General features: G+C 44.1%; 1 protein-coding gene across 9 annotated transcripts in view; it reads right to left on the bottom strand.

Annotated features, from left to right (window-relative positions):
• The window catches only part of LOC135554489 (dynamin-2), a 40,260-nt gene that overhangs the window by 12,047 nt on the left and 4,022 nt on the right, over nucleotides 1-24,191 (bottom strand). For 3 of the 9 annotated variants that reach the window (XM_064986819.1, XM_064986812.1, XM_064986814.1), the window contains exons 3-15: nucleotides 9,713-9,786; nucleotides 9,200-9,349; nucleotides 8,749-8,952; nucleotides 7,995-8,093; nucleotides 7,765-7,925; nucleotides 7,334-7,476; nucleotides 7,126-7,261; nucleotides 6,882-6,949; nucleotides 6,241-6,379; nucleotides 3,397-3,483; nucleotides 2,892-2,962; nucleotides 1,433-1,484; nucleotides 1-12 (exon numbers count right to left, since the gene is read on the bottom strand). In XM_064986819.1, coding sequence (XP_064842891.1) covers nucleotides 1-12; nucleotides 1,433-1,484; nucleotides 2,892-2,962; nucleotides 3,397-3,483; nucleotides 6,241-6,379; nucleotides 6,882-6,949; nucleotides 7,126-7,261; nucleotides 7,334-7,476; nucleotides 7,765-7,925; nucleotides 7,995-8,093; nucleotides 8,749-8,952; nucleotides 9,200-9,349; nucleotides 9,713-9,786 — 1,396 coding nt within the window. Of the gene's footprint in view, nucleotides 13-1,432; nucleotides 1,485-2,891; nucleotides 2,963-3,396; nucleotides 3,484-5,094; nucleotides 5,234-6,240; nucleotides 6,380-6,881; nucleotides 6,950-7,125; nucleotides 7,262-7,333; nucleotides 7,477-7,764; nucleotides 7,926-7,994; nucleotides 8,094-8,748; nucleotides 8,953-9,199; nucleotides 9,350-9,712; nucleotides 9,787-24,191 lie in introns of all 9 variants that reach the window. The other 6 variants (XM_064986816.1, XM_064986817.1, XM_064986820.1 and 3 more) reach the window with 3 other exon arrangements.

Here is a 24,191-nt window from a genome sequence, read left to right as displayed (position 1 = left end):
CAGAATCTCACCCTGCAGGGATGGGAGGGGGTTGGGGAGTGGTTAGGGCAAAAGATGGCAGGATAAATCATAGACCAGGGAAAAATGGGGAAGCAAGCAAGCCAGGGAGGGAGGGAGGGAGATGGGAGAGTGGGAAAATGGGTAACAGAAAACGTTTGAAATGGTAGAATGAAAGGTTTGAAGGTGAGAGGCAGAAATGAAGGAATCCATGAGACAGCGAGAGATGGAGAGAGAGGTTGAGGGATAGAAAGAACGAAAGATGGAAGGAGAGAAAAGATGGAGACAGCGAGAGATGGAGAGAGAGGTTGAGGGATAGAAAGAACGAAAGATGGAAGGAGAGAAAAGATGGAGACAGCGAGAGATGGAGAGAGAGGTTGAGGGATAGAAAGAACGAAAGATGGAAGGAGAGAAAAGATGGAGACAGCGAGAGATAGAGAGAGGTTGAGGGATAGAAAGAACGAAAGATGAAAGGAGAGAAAAGATGGAGATGGAGAGAGAGGTTGAGGGATAGAAAGAACGAAAGATGGAAGGAGAGAAAATATGGAGACAGCGAGAGATGGAGAGAGAGGTTGAGGGATAGAAAGAACGAAAGATGGAAGGAGAGAAAAGATGGAGACAGCGAGAGATGGAGGAGAGGGAGCAAGAGAACAAGAGTTACATGCGATTAGATTTCCTTCAAGTACCACACATGGGTTATTTGATATTGTTTGCTTCATTGAGCGAAGCTGGGTCCCATGCACATTCTGAATTACAATACAAAAAGTGCTTGGGTTAGTTGAAAACATAAAACAAATCTATGATTGTTGCTTTGCTGTTGGGTATCATGCCTTGGTTGTGTTGTAGTGCTGTGCAAATAGTGATAAAGTAGTGATAGTTGTAGTAGAAATATAGCTGTTCATTTCCTATGCAGGGAAGCAGGGAGGGCTTGAATGACTCTAGTCTCGGGCAACTCTCCCCTCGCTGAAATACAGTGTTAGAAATACCTTCTATAGGATGTAATGTACATCCTAGAAAATATGTACCCTTACTAGGTTTCTAGGAACCTGAGAAGTGCACTCCATAAGTGTTGATGACATTGAAGCTGACATGATTTCAGGTATTTAGATATCACATCAATAAAGACTTCAAAACACGTTTAGAACTGTTTGGATGACACAGGAAGAGAGGTGCCAGGTTTATAACACAGTGGCCAAGGAAAAAAATTAACATCTTAAAGACGGGATGGTATTTGGCCATGATTTGCATGGGTTATCTTGAAGCTACTTATGCTTAAGTAAATAAGTGCTAGGTTAGGTTACAGAGGTCAGGTATGTTACACCATGTAAATATGATAGAGGGGAAAGTGTCAGTCTGGGGCAGCTTAATCTGGGGGTTGATCAGATTGGGAGGGCTGGGTAGGTAAGAGGGTGGGAGGAGGAGGGACAAAGTGTACCTGGTTTGGAATGGCCCTCTTCTTGTTCTGATGTGTATTTCTCTGCTGGGCACTGTTAGAAAAGGACAGGTTCAGACGGAAAAAACACATTCAAAACCACAATCAGCATCAACAATATTTGGGTAATAATGTGTATTGATCAATCAAATCGTTTAACAGCTATCAAACCTGTCCTACAATTCAAGTTATCAAACATAGTCATGGGAACAGTGGGAGTGGGGTCTGGGGGAACGGGCGGAGAGGAAGAGGGACATCCGATTCGTGACAGCCCACCTGTTGTTGCCGTACCCTGGTGGGCTACCATCATCGTGCCTTCTGAAGTCAAGACTGAAAGTGACGCCACGAGAGACAAGTTACCACCCCTACCTACCTGACAACACTTCTCATCAATCCATCAACCCATTCTCCATGCGGATGATTGGAAAGGAACCCGCACGGCATTCAGACCCGCAAGGGGCAATGCTATGTTACGTAATCAGATGCATACCTCAGGCAGAGGGAAGAGACCATAGAAACAGAAGTCATTATATTTCTATGGAAGAGACTTTCAACTCAGCTAGCTACATGCTGTGCATCCTATAGTAATTGCTACACTGGAGACAGTGTAGAGGGCAGAGGTCAACGCATGTCAAGCTCTGGCAGGACATCCAGTATGAGTGGCTAGGGCTGACCTATCAGCAAGATGCAGGAAATCAGGATTCCTAAACACCATGTTATTGGTAATAACAACGCAGTCAACAGATAAAAACTCCACTCAGTTCAATCCCTAAGCACACAACAAATAACGGTCCTTGAAAAATCAAAAAAACAGCTCCAGAGAGACAGGGTCAGAAAGGGAGGGTGAACAACATAGCATGCTTGATTCAGCTCATTAGAGGCAGAACTAACCGTGACGGAACATGCAGCAACGATCGAGCAGAGCTAGATGGACCTTGTCTGACCCCTAGCCTCCCCTAGAGCATGTTCTACAGTGTTCTAACCACATTCATTGATCTGCCTTCATGGTGGATCAATCAGACTGGTTTATAGCATGTAGATCAAGGATCCACAGATACAGCCCCTTGTTAGGATCAGTAATACTGACAAAAGAAGCGGTAATTGTGGTTTATAACGACAGTGGTCTCTGAGTGTCTTTGGGGGTTGTGATAAAGTGGCCAAACAGCGATTGAGGTATTGATAGTTTCAAGTCTATAGGGAATGGCACTTACTGTAGGAATAACTATCAAGCACAGGCAGTCAGGCACACAAGCTTATGGAACTCTACCCGATCCATGTTCAGCAGAGTTCAGTTCAGCAAACAGTACAGGTCTGGCTTTGGGCAGTAGTGAGTTAGTCTGGTGCCCAGTACTACATCACAACCACACCTTCAGCTGGGAGCTGGGGCACGAGCATTAGGGGGAGAGGGGGAAGAGGTGCTTGGGTAAAGGGTGTGGTGTATTAGGGTGGTGGGGGTTCATACTTGGCGAAGCCTATAAAGTCCTCGTGGTTGGTGTTGATGTAGGACAGCTCAATGTCAATCAGCAGCATCACCTAGAATGAAGACAGAGCTTCACTATGACAATAGAGTTCATTTTACATCACATTTACATTCATTTAGTCGTTGAACAGACGTCATTTACAATCCACGCATCAACAATCACTTATCACAATCAGGCAAAGCCAGTCCTAGTACAGAAAAGACTAGTGCAAGAAAGGCAACCACAAACAATTGATTTCAAATGGAGAAATATATATTTCTTAAATAATATTTATAATATTTCTTAAAAATCTCTTGTTGGGAGGGTTTCTCTGTCAGTGGTCAGGTCCTGCATTAAAAAAAGCATCTCAGAGTAGGAGTGCTGATCTAGGATCAGGTCCCCCTGACCATATCATCTAATTCATTATGACCTAAAAGGCTGAACTGATCCTACGTCAGCACTCCTACCCCGAGACTCCTCGTAAAAACAGGCCCTCAATGCACTGACCTGGTCCTTGGTCTTGCCCTCTCTCTCTCTGACGTAGGTGGTGACGATCCTCTCGGTCTCCTCTCTCAGCCGGGGGTAAGAACCCAGCTGCAAGGTTATACAAAACAACTGCAACACTGACCATATAGACAAAGACAATCACTAGCATACACTAACACTCTGGTATGACTATCCAGGCAGACCTACCTTCCATTTACATATACAACAGACAGGAGATGAAGCACAAACTGAGTGGACAAAACATTAAGAACACCTGCTCGTTCCATGATAGACTGACCAGGTGAAAGCTATGAAACCTTATTGATGTCACCTGTTAAATCCACTTCAATCAGTGTAGATGAGGAGAGGAAACAGGTTCAAGGATTTTGAAGAGGGTGAATGGGCAAGACAAAATATTTAAGTGCCCGTGAACAGGTTATGGTAGTAGGTGCCAGGCGCACCGGTTTGTGTCAAGAACTGCAACGCTGCTGTGTTTTTCACGCTCAACAGTTTCCTTTGTGTATCAAGAATGATCCACCGCCCAAAGGACATCCAGCCAACTTGACACAACTGTGGGAAGCATTGGAGTCAACATGGGCCAGCATCCCTGTGGTACGCTTTCGACAACGTGTAGAGTCCATGCCCTGACAAATTGAGGCTGTCTGAGGGCAAAATGGGGTGCAACTCAATATTAGGAAGGTGTTCTTAAAGTTTCTTACACTCAGCAGTGAATATAGTAATCATATTAACTACCACACACACACGCACACCTTAATGGGCATGCACACAGGATGAATGTCTGTGATCTATGGCATAAGGGCAGCGCTTTCAGCCTCAGCTGGGAATGACCATGATGGACACCATGAGGAGTGATGTCATGGCGATTAGCTCTAGTTGACTGGAGTCAACCTTTAAATGGATCAATGACTAAAATACCTAGAAACATTTAGGAAATTAGATCATTCAACCTAAAAATGTTTAAAAAAAGTTAATTAACTTACAGTTGACACTATTTTCCTGTGACAGTAAACAATCATTCCAAGCTGAAGGTGATTGCTGATATTATTTAATGTTAGTGAAGAATAGATCAGGAGAATGAAGAAAAGGGTGAAGGGCAAATCCTTTCTTCAGCTGAACTAATACAAGAGGAAGAGTGACAGTGAAAGGGATGGACTGTGGTGAGTCTTTGAAATGCAATTCCCCCCCCATCCACAAGATGGCATGGTTGTTGAGCAGCCCTGTTGCTATGGCAATGCACCATCTCATTGGCTCTGATGTTCTGGTAGACAGAGGTCTGGGTCTTGAGGAGGAGGGGATGGGGATGAGGGATGGAGGAGGCAGATGGAGAATCAGTCTTAATGTGCTCAAATCAAACAGGGCACGAGTGAGGGGCTGCTGAAAGGAAGTTAAGACGCGCTGCTTAAAATTCGGACGTGATTTGCAAGCCAATGCTTGATTGGACATGTGTGGCTTGGACAAAAGGAGAGGATGTGTGTGGCGAGGGAGGGATACACACAATCCAGGCACTGAGGAGAGATGGCGTGGGGGAGGATTTCATTAGGATAGAGGTTGCTGATTGGAGCTGAGGTGGAGGAGAGGTGTGAGGGGAACAAGGATGGGCATTCAATCACAGATGAGAGAATACGCTCCAGAACACTCTCTCTCTCTTCCTTCTCTTCCCCCCTCTTTCCTGTGAGGGGCGAATCTGCTCTTGGTTACCTTGACAGAACACTTCATGACGAGCGCGGTCAGCTCGGACACCACCAGATCCACACATTTCAGGCTGGGCTCTTTCAGTTTGAGGATCTGCTTTTTGACTATGGCCTCGAAGGCCAGGTCAGGGGTGAACAACCCCGTTCTGAGGGGGTACGGGGGGTTGGGGGAGCGTAGTGTAGGGGGGCAGCATAGAGAGAGGGATAGACAGAAATAACAAGAGGAGAGAGAAATACAGGAAAGAAAGAAAAACAAGAAGATTCTTAGTTTAGTTAGTTATCTGTCAAACTAGAAATCTCATCTCTAGAAACCCAAGTGAAGCAAGAAGATAAGGACAAGCTGCAGGCTTTTACATCCTCTTCTCTTGACAGGGCAGTTCTTCTCAAACTAGGTATATAATATAGATATGTGGGCACATATTCAACTCACAGTACCCACATAACTAACACGCTAGCTATGTCAGTCCTAAGTGTGTATCATTCTTAAGACGGATGAGACCTGCAGCTTGTCCATGTGGGGACTAGTGATGCTCGGGGAATGGCCATCCCCAACCATCCCGTCTCCACGACGACGACACCACAACCGTCACAAAACACGACAGCAGCACCTGGCACACAGGCTAGCTGTGGCGGGCTGAGGGGGAGTCAAACTGTCCCCATATCTGCCCCATCCAGTCCTCTGGACAGACACCACACTAAATCTACACAAGTGTGTATAGCGTGTTTTTATTTTATTTATTTAACCTTAATTAACACATTTTTATTTACAATGACGGCCTACACCAGCCAAACCTGGACGACACTGGGCCAATTGTGCGCCACCCTATGGGACTCCCAATCACGGCCGGTTGTGATACAGCCTGGATTTGAACTGAGATGCAGTGCCTTAGACCGCTGCGCCACTCGGGAGCCCCCGGGTGGTTACACAGTAGACGTTCTGATTAGGGCCAGGAGTTTTTATTTACTAACTAAGTACATGACGTGGCTGGAAAATCTCTGGGCCCTAGTTGTGCTATCTAAAGGGTCATAGAGGCCATGGATGGACAGCTGTTTTGGAGCAGAGTGGGTCAGTGTTGTGCCCCCCTCAGTGTCGCCCCCTTGTGGCCAGGCTGGGTCGGGACAGGACGGGAGTCTGGACACCAGGCTGCTGTACCTTGTTGGTGCACTGCCTGACTGTGTTGATGAGCTCCTGAATGACAAGGTCGATACATTTGATACAGGGCTCTTTCAGCTTAATGATCTGCTTTTTCACAATGGCCTCAAACGCCAGGTCGGGAGTGAACAGGCCCGTTCTGAGGACGCACAAAGACAGACAGGGGGAGGGGGGGACAGAGATAAGGAGACGGACAGACAGGGATAAACAAACAAAAAACTGACAGAAATAGTACGACAGACAAGTTATTGTCCAGAGAGATAGCATACAAACAGACAAAAGCAGATAAAGACGAGTCAGTCCAGAAAATGAGAAAAGTACATATTAAAAAAATCTAATAAAAGATAATAAAACAGACATTCACAGACAGAAATAAAGAGAGAGCAGAGCCAAGGTTATCAGCATACAAACACGAAATTAAATGGGTTTAGATTTCACATCGAACAACAACAACCATTTGAGTTGTGGGAGAGTGATCTGTGGGCATTTTAGGCTAATTGCTCTGTGATTGCTCAGCATGCTGTGGGTCAGTTTTCCATGAAAGGAGGAAACAGAGAGGGTTGACAGTGAAGAGGAAAGAGCTGAACACAGTGGTGGTGATGTGTGAAGACACAGGACGGCCTCTCCTCTCCTCCACTTGCCTGACACCATGGACATTCTTGATGGCATGACTGATCTCCCTCCTCAACTCCTTCTCATCAAACACAATCTGACAGAAAGAAAACAGAAGAAGAACAAACAATAGAAACACTGTTAATCCAGTCTGCACTCTGAAATTCACACTTCTAAAAAGGTCGATCAACTGTAGTCAAAACAGTCAAGCAGGCAGATGAACTTCTCTTGTGGAAATATTGTGACAGTGAGTATTGAGACCGCAGCGCTCACCTTGACCAGCTCGAATGGGAAGCGCTCATGGAAGATCCGGTTGATTTTGGCACCACCCGACAACTCTGCTGTGTCCACCTGGTCCCCAGAGCCCTCGATACGCTTCTCAAAGTCCACCCCAAACTGCTGCACCATCCTGGGAAGAAAGACAGAGAGTCAGGGTCAACTCTGGAGCTACTCATTATGGTGGTGTGTGTCCTCTACTCACTGCAGCAGGGCCTTGGTCTTGCGTGTGGGGTCGTCGGGACGGAAGTTCTTGTACTCCTCCACCTCTTTCTCCAGGGAGAGCACCTGGCTCTGCAGCTTACTGCGCAGCCCAGGCAGAGTGTCCCTGATGTGGTTGGTCAGTTGCTGAGGAGAGAGAGAGGGACACCGTGAGTGAGGGGGAGGGAGAGGGACACCATGAGTGAGGGAGGAGAGGGAGAAGGAGAAATGGAAGGGATACAATGAGCGAGAATAGGAGGGGAGAGAATGTATAGTGAATGAAAGCAAGTGAGTTCAAGGAACATTATAGCCTGGTTTAAGATCTGTTGGTGCCGTCTCTCGATTTCACAAGAAAGCAAAAAAAAACTGATCTGGAAGTCAGACTAAAACATCAGTGTAGAATAACAGAAAGGTGAACGTTGAGTAATCTCTCACCTGGTTTAGTTGTTTCTGCAGGTGTGGGGTGCCCATGCGCTCGGCCATGTGTCTGTAGCCCGGGTGAGACAGGAAGAACTTCCTCTCTGCAGCCAGCGCAGCGCGGATGTCCTTCCTGCCATCTATGTCCTTCTGACTGCGGTTCACCACGCCGATATAACCTGGAGAGAGAGCGCACACTTATCCCTCTGCAGTCAATGAGGTGTGTGTGTGTGTGTGTCTCCCCTCACCTCTACGCAGAGGTAGCAGTTTGTTCTCCAGGATGTCTTTAGCATCCGTCCCTTCATCCATCAGGTCCAGCTTTGTGATCACGCCAATAGTGCGCAGACCTGAACAGAACCAAACAGTTCATCTCATCATATTAATCCTGACTACTGCCTGTCCACCATCCACCCAGCCTTCCCTTCAATATTCTTATTGGACAAGTCCAGGTACTGCGTCAATGTTTCAGTCTATTTGGTGCACCAAATGAACACCACCCAGAAATCAAGTGCCCATCCTCATCCCTTACCCCGTGGGGCCGCCTCCTAGTCCCTTACCCCGTGGGGCCGCCTCCTAGTCCCTTACCCCGTGGGGCCGCCTCCTAGTCCCTTACCCCGTGGGGCCGCCTCCTAGTCCCTTACCCCGTGGGGCCGTCCCTTACCCCTAGTCCCTTACCCCGTGGGGGGTCCCTTACCCCGTGGGGCCGCCTCCTAGTCCCTTACCCCGTGGGGCCGCCTCCTAGTCCCTTACCCCGTGGGGCCACCTCCTAGTCCCTTACCCCGTGGGGCCACCTCCTAGTCCCTTACCCCGTGGGGCCACCTCCTAGTCCCTTACCCCGTGGGTCCACCTCCTAGTCCCTTACCCCGTGGGTCCACCTCCTAGTCCCTTACCCCGTGGGTCCACCTCCTAGTCCCTTACCCCGTGGGTCCACCTCCTAGTCCCTTACCCCGTGGGTCCACCTCCTAGTCCCTTACCCCGTGGGTCCACCTCCTAGTCCCTTACCCTGTGGGTCCACCTCCTTGGCAATCTTGAGGGCGTCGGAGTTGGCCAGGTCCTGGTTGGCGGGGGTGACGGCCAGGATGAGGCAGCTCTCCTTGGTGATGAACTGCAACAGCATGTCCCTGATCTGGTGCTCTATGTCCAGCGGCTGGTCCCCCACTGCCACCTTAGTCATCCCCGGCAGGTCGATCAGAGTCAGGTTTAACACTGAGGGCAAGATGGGGGGGGGGGGAAGGTTCTGACTGTTGCCATGGAGACTGTATGCTGTGTGTTACATTGTGTATACATGTCCTTGTATGGGGAAGGTAGTTTCTTTGAGAGGTTGATACATGAATGTAAGTGTTTGCTGCACTTTTGTGTGTGCCTGCGTGTGTGTGTACGCATACGTCCAACTGAACGTGTGCATGCATATGTTAAAATGAACACCAAAAGTATAACTGTTGGTGAGCATTACCGTTAGGGGAGTAGACCCGGAGGTTGATGGGGATGGGGGAGATGCCCTTGTTGGAGCCTGTGATCCTGTCTGTCTCCGCCTCAATCTCCGCCCGGACCTCCTCAAAGTCCACAAACTTCCTCCCTTTACAGTGTAGGAACTCTGCATACTCTACAGACATGACAGAGAAAGAGAGCGAGAGCCACAGAGAGCGAGAGCCACAGAGAGCGAGAGCCACAGAGAGCGAGAGCCACAGAGAGCGAGAGCCACAGAGAGCGAGAGCCACAGAGAGCGAGAGCCACAGACAGCGAGAGCCACAGAGAGCGAGAGAGAGAGACACAGAGAGCGAGAGCCACAGAGACAGAGCGAGAGAGACACAGAGAGCGAGAGACACAGAGAGTGAGAGAGACACAGAGAGCGAGAGAAGAAAGTCTTTACCAGGCACCAGACAGTGTTGTTGAGTGGAGGAGGCAGGTCCATGGCAGCAGCAATGAGGACAGATAAGGCCATGGTTGTATGAGAATGCAGACTCACCGGCTTTGTTAAAGCACAGCTGCAGGATCAGAGGTCTACGGGTGACAATGCCTGATCCTCGAGGAAGAAAATCCCTGAGAGAGAGAGAAAAGGAGAGAAATTAAATTAGGAAAAAATTAAGTGAGGGAGAGAAAGAGACCAAGAAAGTGAGGGGGCGAGCCCCAGACAGACAGAAAAAACAGAGAAAGTCAAATTACTCTGATGCCCCTGAAGATCAATTCATTTGCTCAGCCACTTAGTTGCCACGGTTACATAGATTTAGGTAATGTGGCGATTTAGAACGATGCACTCGGTCACTCGTGGTCTCACAGCACGATGGAACAGGGGAGAGCCTCTTGATGAGGATGCAAGGCGAGGCGCATACATTCAGTAGAATATTTCAAGTGATTGTGTGTTGCAAGCTGGCTGTGTCAATGTGTAAGATACCGCCTAAAATAAGATTACGCCCATAGTAGCCTTGATACTTGACATTGAGCTGAAGTATATTTAATACATTCACTTATCTGACAATTAAGATGATTCATTAGTCCTAGCCAGTGCACATTGAACATAGATAAACTCCCTTTTTCAAAGATATTTAGTAAAAATCCAAATAACTTCACAGATCTTCATTGTAAAGGGTTTAAACACTGTTTCCCATGCTTGTTCAATGACCCATAAACAAATAATGAACATGCACCTGTGGAACGGTCGTTAAGACAACAAAAGCTTACAGACTTTAGTCAATTAAGGTCACAGTTTTGAAAACTTAGGACACTAAAGAGGCCTTTCTATTGACTCTGAAAAACACCTAAACGGTCCCTGCTCACCTGCGTGAACGTGCCTTAGGCATGCTGCAAGGAGGCATGAGGACTGCAGATGTGGCCAGGGCAATAAAATGCAATGCCCATACTGAGAGACAACTTAGACAGCGCTACACGGAGACAGGACAGACAGCTGATCGTCCTCGCAGCGGCAGACTGTGTAACAACACCTGTACAGGATTGGTACATCCGAACATCAAACCTGCGGGACAGGTACAGGATGGCAACAACAACCTTCCGAGTTACACCAGGAATGCACAATCCCTCAATCAGTGCTCATACTGTCCACAATAGGCTGATAGAGGCTGGACTGAGGGCTTGTAGGCCTGTTGTTAGGCAGGTCCTCACCAGACATCACCGGTGCCTATGGGCAAACTCACCATCGCTGGACCAAACAGGTCTGGCAAAAAGTGCTTGTTACTGACGAGTTGCGGTTCTGTTTCACCAGGGGTGATGATCGGATTCACAATTATCGTTGAAGGAATGAGGGTTACACCGAGGCCTATACTCTAGAGTGGGATTGATTTGGAGGTGGAGGGTCCGTCATGGTCTGGGGTGGTGTGTCACAGTATCATCGTCCTGAGCTTGTTGTCATTGCAGGCAATCTCAATGCTGTGCGTTACAGGGAAGACATCCTCCTCCCTCATGTGGTACCCTTCCTGCAGGCTCATCCTGACATGACCCTCCAGCATGACAATGCCACCAGCCATACTGCTCGTTCTGTGCGTGATTTCCTGCAAGACAGGAATGTCAGTGTTCTGCCATGGCCAGCGAAGAGCCCGGATCTCAATCCCATTGAGCACGTCTGGGACCTGTTGGATCGGAGGGTGAGGGCTAGGACCATTCCCCCCAGAAATGTCCGGGACCTTGCAGGTGCCTTAGTGGAAGAGTGGGGTAACATCCCACAGCAAGAACTGGCAAATCTGGTGCAGTCCATGAGGAGATGCACTGCAGTACTTAATGCAGCTGATGGTCTCTCCGGATACTGACTTACTTTTGATTTTGACCCCCCCCCCAATATTTACACATGTTAAGTTTGCTGAAAATAAACGCAGTTGACAGTGAGTTTCTTTTTTTTTGCTGAGTTTATTTGAACTTTAATCTGACGATAATGGGCCTACAGTGCAGACAAGCCTGACCATGTGCAACTGTACATAGAGTTGTTTCTTTCTTGTGTATATTTAGTCTGTTTCCCTCTTAAAGTGCTGTGATTGCGAGTCCCATAGGGTGGTGCACAATTGGCCCAGCGTCGTCCGGGTTAGGGTTTGGTCAGGGTAGGCCATCATTGTAAATAAGACTTAGTTCTTAACGGATTTGCCTAGTTAAATAAAAGGGTAAATAAAATGTGCAACAGAAAACCTACATCTACATCTGGTTGTAATAACACTGAACTCTGGGCCTGGTACAGCACATTCTATTAAGACAAACCTACCTCCCTCTTTCTAACTCAACATCTAACGCCACATGCAGAAAGACGCCGGAGGGAATGGAGATAGTCAGTCTGCTTTAGACTAGAAGCTATATGTCACACACAGGACAAACAGGATGGAGCCATACTGTTGACTATTACAGAGGCACTCACACTATTGACTCAACCTGTTGAACAGTGGGAACATTCTGGATGGCCTGAGTTCAGCACTGATGTTATGTGCTGCAGATCATGTAGTGTGTTTTGTTTGTCATAGAGAAAGCCTGTCTAACTGGGAGAGTGGGATGCCGGTATAGAAAAGCTCTGGCAGGGGCTGAGATGGGGAGAGGTGGAGAGAGAGGGAAGAAAAAGGGAGATGGTGCGTGAGGGAATAAGGAGAATGGGAATAGGGGAGCGGGAGAATGGTGGAGAGCGGGAGAGGGAAATGGGAAAGCAAGAGCTGGACTTGCCTAAGTGGAGTGGACACAGAGCAGACTGAGGACGTGTTGAGAGAGGGAGCTGAGGATCAGAGGGCTGACCTCTCCAAGTGTTAATGTATTTTAGAGGTCGACCGATTATGATTTTGACGCCGATACCAATACCAATTATTGGAGGACCAAAAAAGCCGATACCGATAAAATCGTCCGATTAAAAAAAAGTATTTGTAATAATGACAATTACAACAATACTGAATGAACACTTATTTTAACTTAATATCATACATCAATAAAATCAATTTAGCCTCAAGTAAAAACAAAGTGTTGGAGAAGAGAGTAAAAGTGCAATATGTGCTATGTAAGAAAGGTAACGTTTCAGTTCCTTGCTCAGAACATGAGAACATATGAAAGCTGGTGGTTCCTTTTAACATGAGTCTTCAATTTTCCCAGGTAAGAAGTTTTAGGTTGTAGTTATTATAGGAATTATAGGACTATTTCCCTCTATACCATTTGCATTTCATTAACCTTTGACTATTGGATGTTCTTAAACGCACTTTAGTATTGCCAGTGTAACATTATAGCTTCTGTCCCTCTCCTCATTCCTCACTGGGATTGAACCAGGGACACAACAACAGCCACCATCGAAGCAGCATTACCCATGCAGAGCAAGGGAAACAACTACTAGAAGGCTCAGAGCGAGTGATGTTTGAAACGTTATTAGCGCACGCTAACTCGCCAGCCATTTCACTTCGGTTATAACAGCCTCACCTCGGGAGTTGATAGGCTTGAAGTCATAAACAGCGCAATGCTTGGCGCACAACAAAGAGCTGCTGGCAAAAACGCATGAAAGTGCTGTTTGAATGAATGTTTATGCGCCTGCTTCTGCCTACCACCGCTCAGTCAGATACTTAGATACTTGTATGCTCAGTCAGATTATACGCAACGCAGGACACGCTAGATAATATCTAGTAATATCATCAACCATGTGTAGTTAACTAGTGATTATGATTGATTGTTTTTTATAAGTTTAATGCTAGCTAGCAACTTACCTTGGCATACTGCATTTGCGTAATAGGCAGTCTCCTTGTGGAGTGCAACAAGAGAGAGGGAGGTCGTTATTGCGTTGGACTAGTTAACTGAGGTGGCAAGATTGGATCCAGTGAGCTGACAAGGTGAAAATCTGTCGTTCTGCCCCTGAAGGAGGCAGTTAACCCACTGTTCCTAGGCCGTCATTGAAAACAAGAATTTGTTCTTAACCGACTTGCCTAGTTAAATGAAAGGTATAAAAAGCAAATCGGAGCCCAAAAATACCGATTTCCGATTGTTATGAAAACTTGAAATCGGCCCTAATTAAAATCGGTCAACCTCTAATGTATTACACTAGTTATACATCCCCACCACTCTCACTGGACCCGTCCTCCTCTCCATTCACACACACTTCATCAGTTCAACTGGACAAAGACAGACAAATGATCACAGTATCACACAGATAGTCAGAGACACAGCCAGAACAAGATACTTCTGTGAGTCCATGCACCCTGTGAACAGAAGAAACACATGACCTAACAACACACACACACACCATATCCAGAGATATACAGCCATAAAAGCCCCCACTCGAAGGGAAGTGAGGACATGTGGGTGCATGTCCATTATTGATGTGCTGTAAATGATAGAGGAGCTGAACAGATTGTGTATCATTCTATGCATTATGAATAGGCCAAGCAAAGACCAGCAGTCTCTGAGCCTCCCTCTTTCAATGCTGCAGAAAATAGATACAATGAAAGAGAAGGGTCAGACAGAACCAACATTGAACACTCCCCTGCCTCTGATCTGCCTCTCACTACCAGGGATTCCACAGCCATCAGAGTTGGGGTGAATTCCATCTAAATTCAAGATCAGGGTTTGAATAGGATCCCTATGGAATAAATCTACTAACAGAAATTAAATTGTTCCCAACTTCAACCAACCCTGACTGTTATACTGAGGCTGGAAGCAGCCCGGCATGGTCTGGTTCAGAGTAGCCTATGTACTGTAGTAGGCTGGATGACAGTAATAGACTGACTGGCCTACTAAAATATTCTCAGCTCTGCAGTAGACTACTTGACTGTGTTTTGGAGACTGTGTCCCTGGATTACTGTAGTCGACTGTGTAGGAGATTTTATTTGTCACATACACATGGTTAGCAGATGTTAATGCGAGTGTAGCGAAATGTTTGTGCTTCTAGTTCCTTGTCACTGGATGACTGTAGTAGACTGTGTAGTAGACTGACACTAGTTAGTGCTAGTTTGACCACCAGAGGGCATCTTTGAGAAGCATTTGATAGCCTTCAATAGTGGCTGTACTAGAGAATTTAAAACCTTTTTGTAAGAATATAGTATATGTGAATGATATTAAGAAAATGAATTAAGCAACATTTCTGAAAATGGTGTTTCTATTCCAAGAAAAACAAAAAACCCTCTGGGTTTCCGTTAGGATGGAACCAAAAATTTGGCGCTGTACAACGTGATGGTCGGGAGTAGGCTACAGTACTGGTCTATTTAGCTAAAGAATCCCTGTGTCGTGCTGGCATGCGAGAAACCGGGGTTCAATTCCCTGACGGGGAGGAAGGAGTAAGCTGTCCTTGTAAATAAGAATTTAACTGATTCCATATGTGTTATTTCATAGTTGTGATGTCTTCACTATTATTCCACAATGTAGAAAATAGTCAAAATAAAGAAAAAGCCTGGAATGAGTAGGTGTCCAAACTTTTGACTGGTACTTGCCTAATTAATATTATGGTGTTTCTATTCCAAGAAAAGAAAAACTCTGGGTTTCCATTAGGACAAAAAGGAAAATACGGCGCTGTACAACGTGACGGTCTGGAGTACAGTACTATCTATAGAATCTAGCTAAATTTAGCTAAAGGAGTAGTAGGCTGTCCTTGTAAATAAGAATTTGTTCTTAACCGACTTGCCAAGTTAAATAAAAGGTTACACTAAGAACATAACATTTTCTAATTCTAGTCTAACCAATACACAGAGATTCGGAGAAAATAAAAATCTCATTGATATATCAAGAACAGTCCCCATGCTTGTCTCAGAGCAGCGGGAATGGTTCTAAAATAGTTGTAGGCTAATTGCTTCAAATCCTATTGCTTCGAACTTCAATATGCTCTTTAAATAAATAAGACCTACACCACTTTTAACAGCACATTACTCAACACTAGTGAGACTCACGTTGTCTATGGTAGGCCTACAGTATATAAAAAAATATAACATGACTCTCCACCAATATTTACATATAGAGGATTGGAGGAATCTAAATGAAAACCAAACGCCACCTCATGGGGTCTCCCGGTGGTGGCCGGCACGGGTATCGAACCTGCATCTGTAGCAAAGCATTTTGCACTGCAGAAGCCCCCATCCACAATATATCAAAATACTGAGAGGTGTTGGTGAAGGCATAGCCCATAATCAGCTATTTTAATACAGCACATGGTGTCCAGGCCAAAACATTTCTTTATTAAAGACTATGAGAAAGCATGTTGGTACTTATTTATTTTGATCCAAAGCCATGAATGAGTGAGTCACTCCGCTTTATGTAGGAGCTGGTCTATATGACCGTTATATTTTATCAATTTGATGACAATATTTGAGGTTATTTCATTTAAAAAAACAAACAAAAAAACATAAGGGATTGTAATCTGAATAAAAAAGGTTAAAATAATATTTGTAAATGCCAAAACATTTATTTCTGTTTTTAGAGGGAGAGAAACACTGGTCCAATTGTGCGCTGCCCATTAAAAGCCAAAATATAGCCCTGCTAATATCCATAATGGTGCTTTACAATGTGACCGTATGCGTTTGAAAGAGTATATTACAGTAAACAACAATTTGTTTACCTTCATTAGACAACTTTGTTCCAATATTTCTGAAATTCAGGGATATTTATTCCCATAGTAATTCGTTATGGATCCATAACTAAACAAATGTTGGCATTTTGAAAGAGTATTTTTATCACTATTTTATTAACGAAAGCATTATTAGTTACATTGTTTTAGTTTGAAAGTGCAGACTGGCACTAAGAACAGAACAACGGGAACGTTTCCCTAGTCAGCGCCATTATGAGTGCAACGCAATGCAATGCCCCCCCTTGGGAACCAATATATATTGTCCTGCTAATAAGAGGATTAATAATAATAAATCTATGATAATAGTCAACAGGCTTTTATATCATTCTAAATTAATAATAGTCGCTTTGTTTAAAAAAAAATAACAATATTTTGGATATTATTTAGTTGTTTTCATATTACGTAAAATGAGAGAGAAAAAAGGCCATTCTTGAACATGGAGTGATTTGTAAATAAAGCCAGTTTGTCATTTAGAATTATTTCTGTTTTAGAGGGAGAGATACCAAAACCTGCAGTCATTTTATGGGTCTCCCAGTCAAAGCCGGCACACTAACCAGCATCTGTTGCAACAGCTTGCACTGCTATGCAGTGTCCTAGACCATTGCGCCACTCAGGCGCTGTACAACATGACCGGTCAGGAGTGGCCTACAGTAAAAGCAAAATAATCCCAACAAAATTAAATAAATTTAGTGTAACAAGTGTTTTAGTAAGTAATACTGAAGTTGTGCACAATTATCAGTTTCCATTTAGGTTTATGTTGCCCATTCATTAGTAGGACCCAAAAGCACAGTAGAACCCAAAAGCATAATCAGTGCTCTAACTCCCCCATTCGCTGGTCTGGAGCAATGAAGTGGTGACGCAAGGTACTGCACTAAAACACAAATTACCTCCAAGTCCCGCAGCATAATTGCAAACTTTTAGTGGAGCAAATGCTGAACATTCCATGAGACTTTTGAAAAATACATGCAGGGCCTTACATTAACCTGTTTATTCACTTGTCCTTCAGATAAGGTGACTGAAAATGTGTTGTTTGATGCAAGAAACCCCTTTAGAAAATAAAATGCATTATTCCCATACCATTATTACAGAGAATCAGACAAATTATGCTACCCTCTGCCTTTTATTCCGCTTAGCTTATTCAATACAGTCTCAAAATACAACACTGCCCCTTTAAGACCAAAGCTCTTTAATGGACTCGCTTTTCAAAGATGGCTAGAAATGCACACATTTTGAACTCTTCTATGAAGCAACCACTCCATTGTTGACTAAAAGTTAGCTATAACTGGGATAATAACTCACTAACTAGCAAAGAATATGAACACATGTGCACAGGTGGCAACATGCAGCTCTCGCTTTGATCTCAAAACAAGTGCATCTACTAGTGAACGCTCATGCTGTAAACACAGTCCAGTTCAAAAGTGAATGGCAGATCCATGTGGCAATGGCTATTTGCACATAGACCTACTGCAGCTCTGACTGGTTATGGTGTGCTGGTCTATGTAGAGGACTGGCCTGGTCTAAATATAAAACGGTTCCATAGTAAAATGTTTAAACAAAGACAAAAGGTAAGCATGTTCAATTCATAAATATTATTAATAATGTTTCTCTGTTCTCATTAAGATGCAAAAAGGTTAAGATGAATGTAGTAGACTGTTTCTGGATGAAGCTGTAGTAAACAGTGTAGTAGACTTTGTACGTGGATGACTGTGTAGTAGACTGAAATGTTGAGGTCACTGTATGGTTTACCAGGAGGGGTGTGGAACACAAACATGGGTCTGAGGTTTGGTGAGAGGCGTGGGATTAACTCATGTGGCATCTTAGACCTCTATCATTATGGTTCCCACATTCACAGCCTCAAGTCTGACTGCCTCGCCAGACTTTCAGTCCACTTTCAAGAATCAAATAGACTACAAAAGCTGAGTGGACAGTGTGTGACTGAGCTTTTGCAAAGATGCAGCTTGATGTACAAGACAGATTTTAGATGGTCAACATTCCTATTGCTTTTCCCTCCAAGCAGTTTGCATCATTTCCCCTTAATTTGTTACCATTTAGGCAAAACCTTCCAATTCGCAAACCATGTGAGTCAGTCAGTTCCTGGTCACCTCCCAGGTTCACAGTCCACTAGTCTCCTCTACTCCGCTGCCAGCACTGGCACAGCAAATCAGATAACAGCCCAGCCCCAACCAGCTTGTACAGCTAGATATGACCTCCATACTCCCGCCCCCAGGGACAATGACATCACAGTCCAACAGCCACACAGAGAGCCAGAGTGGAGACCACAAGATCCTCAATGATCTACATGAAGTTATTCATAGTCCAATAACACACATACACATAAAAGAGAAAAGCATGGAAAATTAGATTTTATTAATACCACAGAGTGCAATTCAGCACACAGAACCATTCTACAGAAACCCAAAGCAGAGTAGTAACCATTTAATGGCAGCATCTGCTAATAGCGTTTTTATTGTCCTTAGTGTGGTATTTGTTTATTCGAGTACAGGTGTTGATAGATGCAGCCATGTCAGATGACTCTCTGAGAAGGTGAGCAACAAGGGTTAGGCTAGGGCCCCTCTATTACTAATTCACCCTGGACTAGAGGTCGACCGATTAATCGGAATGGCCGATTAATTAGGGCCTATTTAAAATTTTCATAACAATCGGAAATCTGTATTTAAAAAAATATAAAAAATTACACCATTATTTCATCTTTATTTATCTAGGCAAGTCAGTTAAGAACACATTCTTATTTTCAATGATGGCCAAGGAATGGTGTGTTAACTGCCTCGTTCAAGGGCAGAACGACAGATTTTCACCTTGTCAGCTCGGGGGATCCAATCTTGCAATCTTACAGTTAACTAGTCCAACGCAATAATGACCGTTGCACTCCACAAGGAGACTGACTGCCTGTTACGCGAATGCAGTAAGCCAAGGCAAGTTGCTAGCTAGCATTAAACTTAGCTTCTGAAAAAAAACAAGCAATCATAAATCACTAGTTAACTACACATGGTTGATGATATTACTAGATATTATCTAGCATGTCCTGCGTTGCGTATAATCTGACTGAGCATACAAGTATCTAAGTATCTGACTGAGCGGTGGTAGGCAGAAGCAGGTGCATAAACATTCATTCAAACAGCACTTTCGTGTGTTTTGCAAGCAGCTCTTCGTTGTGCGACAAGCATTGCGCTGTTTATGACTTCAAGCCTATCAACTCCCGAGACGAGGCTGCTGTAACCGAAGTGAAATTGCTGGCTAGTTAGCGCGCACTAATAGCATTTCAAACGTCACTCGCTCTGAGCCTTCTAGTAGTTGTTTCCCTTGCTCTGCATGGGTAACGCTGCGTCGAGGATGGCTGTTGCCGTTGTGTTCCTGGTTCGAGCCCAGGTAGGAGCGAGAAGAGGGACGGAAGCTATACTGTTACACTGGCAATACTAAAGTGCCTATAAGAACATCTAATATTAATGAAATACAAGAGGGAAATAGTCCTATAATAACTACAAAATAAAACTTCTTACCTGGGAATACCTGGGGCGGCAGGGTAGCCTAGTGGTTAGAGCATTGAATCCCCGAGCTGACAAGGTACAAATCTGTCGTTCTGCCCCTGAACAGGCAGTTAACCCACTGTTCCTAGGCCGTCATTGAAAATAAGAATTTGTTCTTAACTGACTTGCCTAGTTAAATAGAGGTAAAATAAAAATAAAGTAAAAATATTGAAGACTCATGTTAAAAGGAACCACCAGTTTTCATATGTTCTCATGTTCTGAGCAAGGAACTTAAGTTTGCAATGTAAGAAAGCTCTTTTACCTTCTTCTCCAACACTTTGTTTTTGCATTATTTAAACCAAATTGAACATGTTTCATTATTTATTTGAGGCTAAATTGATTTGATCTACATATTATATTAAGTTAAAATAACTGTTCATTCAGTATTGTTGTAATTGTCATTATCACAATTTCTTTTTTAAATTATTATTATTTTTTAAATATTATTATTATTTTTATTATTTTTTATTTTTTTATTATTATTATTTTTTTTTTTATTAAAATCGGCCGATTTAATTGGTATCGGTTTTTTTGGTCCTCCAATAAATCGGTATCGGCGTTGAAACATCATAATCTGTCGACCTCTACCCTGGACAGGAACCTAGGTCATCTAAGTTAGCTTATTGCCATGCTCAAACACACAGAAGCTTTTAACCAGCATTTCAAAATATCCTCCTGGGTGTCAGAAAAGTCTGATATGAACCCTTTGGTTGTCCTTATGTACATAGACACACAGTTGCTGAGTGAGTGAGTGTTTTTATTTTATATTTGACTAGGCAAGTCATTTAAGAACAAATTCTTATTTACAATGATGACCTACCAAAAGGCCTCCTGCAGGGATGGGGGATTAAAAACAAAAAAGGATAAAACACACATCACGACCAGAGAGACACCACAAAACCACATAAAGACAGATCTAAGACAACAACACAGCATGGCAGCAACACAACATGACAACACAGCAGCAGCACATGGCAGCAGCACAAAACATGGTACAAACATTGGGCACAGACAAAAGCACAAAGGGCAAGAGGGTAGAGACAGCAATACATCACGTGAAGCAGCCACAACTGTCAGTAAGAGTGTCCATGATTGAGTCTTTGAATGAAGAGATTGAGATAAAACTGTCCAGTTTGAGTGTTTTTTGCAGCTCATTCCAGTCGCTAGCTGCAGCGTAATTAGAGTCGATGTATAAACATGTCTTAAAAATCACACAAAAAACAACCACTAGTCAGTTTCAGGGAACAACAAGGAAAGTCGATCACGCCTCCAACATGAACAAAATACCACGGGCAAACGCCATCCCTCCTGACCAGCGACAGTCAATAGCAGCAGGGCACCTGGAAGACGGAGGTCCACATTCAATTAGACTGCCTTATGAAATGCCTACTTCAAATTCTGCTACACCACTCAGTACAAGATATCTTGCGGTGGTACATTTCACTGACATCCGAACTGACTTTTGCATATTGTGAAACGTCATAATCAATGGAAGAGGAACGCATGAGTCAGAGTCAGACTTAAGCGGCTGCCAGTCAACCATTAGGCTAGATGACATCAGAGCTCAACGGAATTCACCTAGCACAACAAAAGTGTGGAGGCAGGCAGCCAAGGCGGGACAGAACAAGAGCTGCTCTAATTTCTAGGGTGTATTCCCACTGCTGGACTCATTCATTGTTGCTGCTGTAGACAGAGGATATATACTACGGCCAGTCCCCCCCCCCAACACAGAGCGAGAGAGAGAAAAACCTCCACAACCAGTCTGTCATTATACTTCTTTGGCATGTCTCCGTGTCTACACTGACAGAAATGACCATCTTCACCCCAGAAGAACTTCTGTGATGGTATGACACTACTTTAAAGAATATTCAGAAAAATTTGTCAAATACTCCACTTCCTCTCAGGTTTCTCTTTCTCCCACATGTCATGTATGTTTGCTTCTGTAGCTTGCATTATGCCACAGAGCCATACTTTAAGTAATCCTGTCTCAAACCAAGAGCTAAAACACTTCATATAGCCTAAGCACCTCTTAACACAACAACTTGATATCAGCACACTGGCATTTGTAATTCACAGTATATTCTGTAAATGCTTACAATAAATCCTTAGTTATTACTTGATTTTTTAAATTACTTTGTCAACTTTTATACTATTAATGACAGTATTAGTTTTACTGGTAATGGTATTATTACTGCAGTGTTGAGGAAGTCCACAAGAAAAAATATGTATTGCCCCGTTTATGCTGTATCCTGTGCATATGACGAATACATGTTGATTTGAACTTATGTACCAAAAAGATACCCAAAAACAACATCAAAACAGAAGAAAACATTTAGAACAGCCTAAATGCCATAGTGAGTGATCGGCATCAGGACCCAAACAATTCCATGTTAAGATTGGTGGACAGAGACTTGCTAGCTACTTTAGGTAGATAACTGGCATTTTTCTACAAGGAATCTGCCTCCCGAAAAAAGCTTCTTCCAAGTGGGTGTGACACCTACTCCCGTTGCCTGCTGCACTGCTGCTTGGAATCCACCTGGCGATCTGTTCACGGTCTGCCCTAGCCTGTCTCCCCCTGTTTGTTATAGGTACCCCCGCCACACTCCCCTCCTCTCTTCCAGGCTTTCACTCACCTCCAACACACATGCACTTACACACACTGCAGACTTTGGACTGATCAGAATTTTAGATAGTCAATTAGCCTTACTCAGAAACACTTCAATTAACTAGGATAGGCCTACTATTGATTTATTTTCTATCATACTTTTATAGCCTACTGGACTCAGAGAGCTACTCTCTCAAGCTCTTGTTGGGGCAAGTGACTCTGAACTTACAACGGCTAGCCCCAAGTCCTTATATATTTCTTTCTTCTGCTTTATGCTATTTGCCTCATGACTCCTGCACACTTTGTTGACTATGAACTTGCTTGTTTACCCAACCGTGGGACAGGTTACATGGACTCTTGGCACCCCATCCTATCCATCTCTTGTCGGCTTTATATTCATGTTACCTGATGAAATTGTACAATATGATCTTGTTGCCATCTGATGCACATTCAAATGTCACAAGACATCAACATTGCAGAGCTCTCGCTGTCCTCTGCCGTGCCGACTATTACTGCTGATGATATCTAGAAATGTGCATGTAGACCCTGGCTCATCTACTGTTGCTAGCCCCAATTCTGACTTGTGCACTGATATCGGTTTCACTGATTTCTACTCTCGTAAAAGCTTGGGTTTTCTGCACGTTAACACTAGAAGCTTATTGCCTAAAATGTATCAATTGAAAGTGTAGGTTCACAGCTCCGATCCAGAGACGTGGTTATGAAAGAGTGTTTTGAACACTCTTATAACCTTTCTGGTTATAACCTTTTTCAGCAAGACAGATCTTCCAAAGGTGGAGTGGCAAACTTTACCAGGTGTGTCCCTAAACAATTTAATTTTCTGGTTTTCAGCATTAAACTTTCAAATAGCTCCGTTGACTATTGCTGGATGTTTTTGGCCAACATCAGCACCGACCTGTACCCTACCTGCCCTAAGCTCCCTCCTGGCCCCTTACACTAAGTCTGAATTTGTCCTGCTAGGTGACCTTAACTGGAACATGCTTAAATCACCTGACCAACTCGTAAAGCAATGGGACTCGCTACAACTTTCAGATTATTACCAATCCCACAAGGTATGACTCCAAACACCCAAATTTGTATTATTATTATTATTTATTTTTAACTACACAAGTCAGTTAAGAACAAATGCTTATTTTCAATGACGGCCTAGGAACAGTGGGTTAACTGCCTTGTTCAAGGGCAGAACAACAGATTTTTACCTTGTCAGCTCAGGGATTCGATCTAGCAACCTTTCGGTTACTGTCCCAACAGTCTAAACACTAGGCCCCAATGGCTACTCTCCTTGGTGTTATCCTCACAAATAATCCTGATAGGTCATTACAGAAAACATCAATGATACCTTAGTGATCACCGTTTTACAGCCTGTGTTCGCAATGGCTGTTCAGCAAAACAACCTGTTCTGATTTGCCATAGAAGCTTGACTAAAAAAAAAACTGAGCAAGCCTTCCTTTATGACCTGGACTCTAAATTTGTATAGAATCCACTTGATTCCCTGTCGAAGACGGTTGTACCTTGTTTTTTTTTAAATATTTTCAGTGGTATTGTTAACAAACACACCCCATAAAGGAAATGAGAATTAAAAACAGATTCAGACCCTGGTTCGACTGCTCAGGCAGAGTTACTCCACCTCAAGAATTCCATGTGGCGAAAGTCTCGGCAAAAGCATCTTCAGTCTGACTGGCTCTCGTTCAGGCAAATGACAAATAAGTGCACTCAGGCCATCCAGAAGGCCAAAGTTAGTTACTTTACGGAGCAATTCTCGCTCTTTGGT

This window comes from Oncorhynchus masou, chromosome 14, assembly GCF_036934945.1.
Source record: "Oncorhynchus masou masou isolate Uvic2021 chromosome 14, UVic_Omas_1.1, whole genome shotgun sequence".
Taxonomy (NCBI): domain Eukaryota; kingdom Metazoa; phylum Chordata; class Actinopteri; order Salmoniformes; family Salmonidae; genus Oncorhynchus; species Oncorhynchus masou.
Note: the sequence above shows the minus strand (reverse complement) of the source record. Positions and strands in the feature narration are given on the sequence as shown.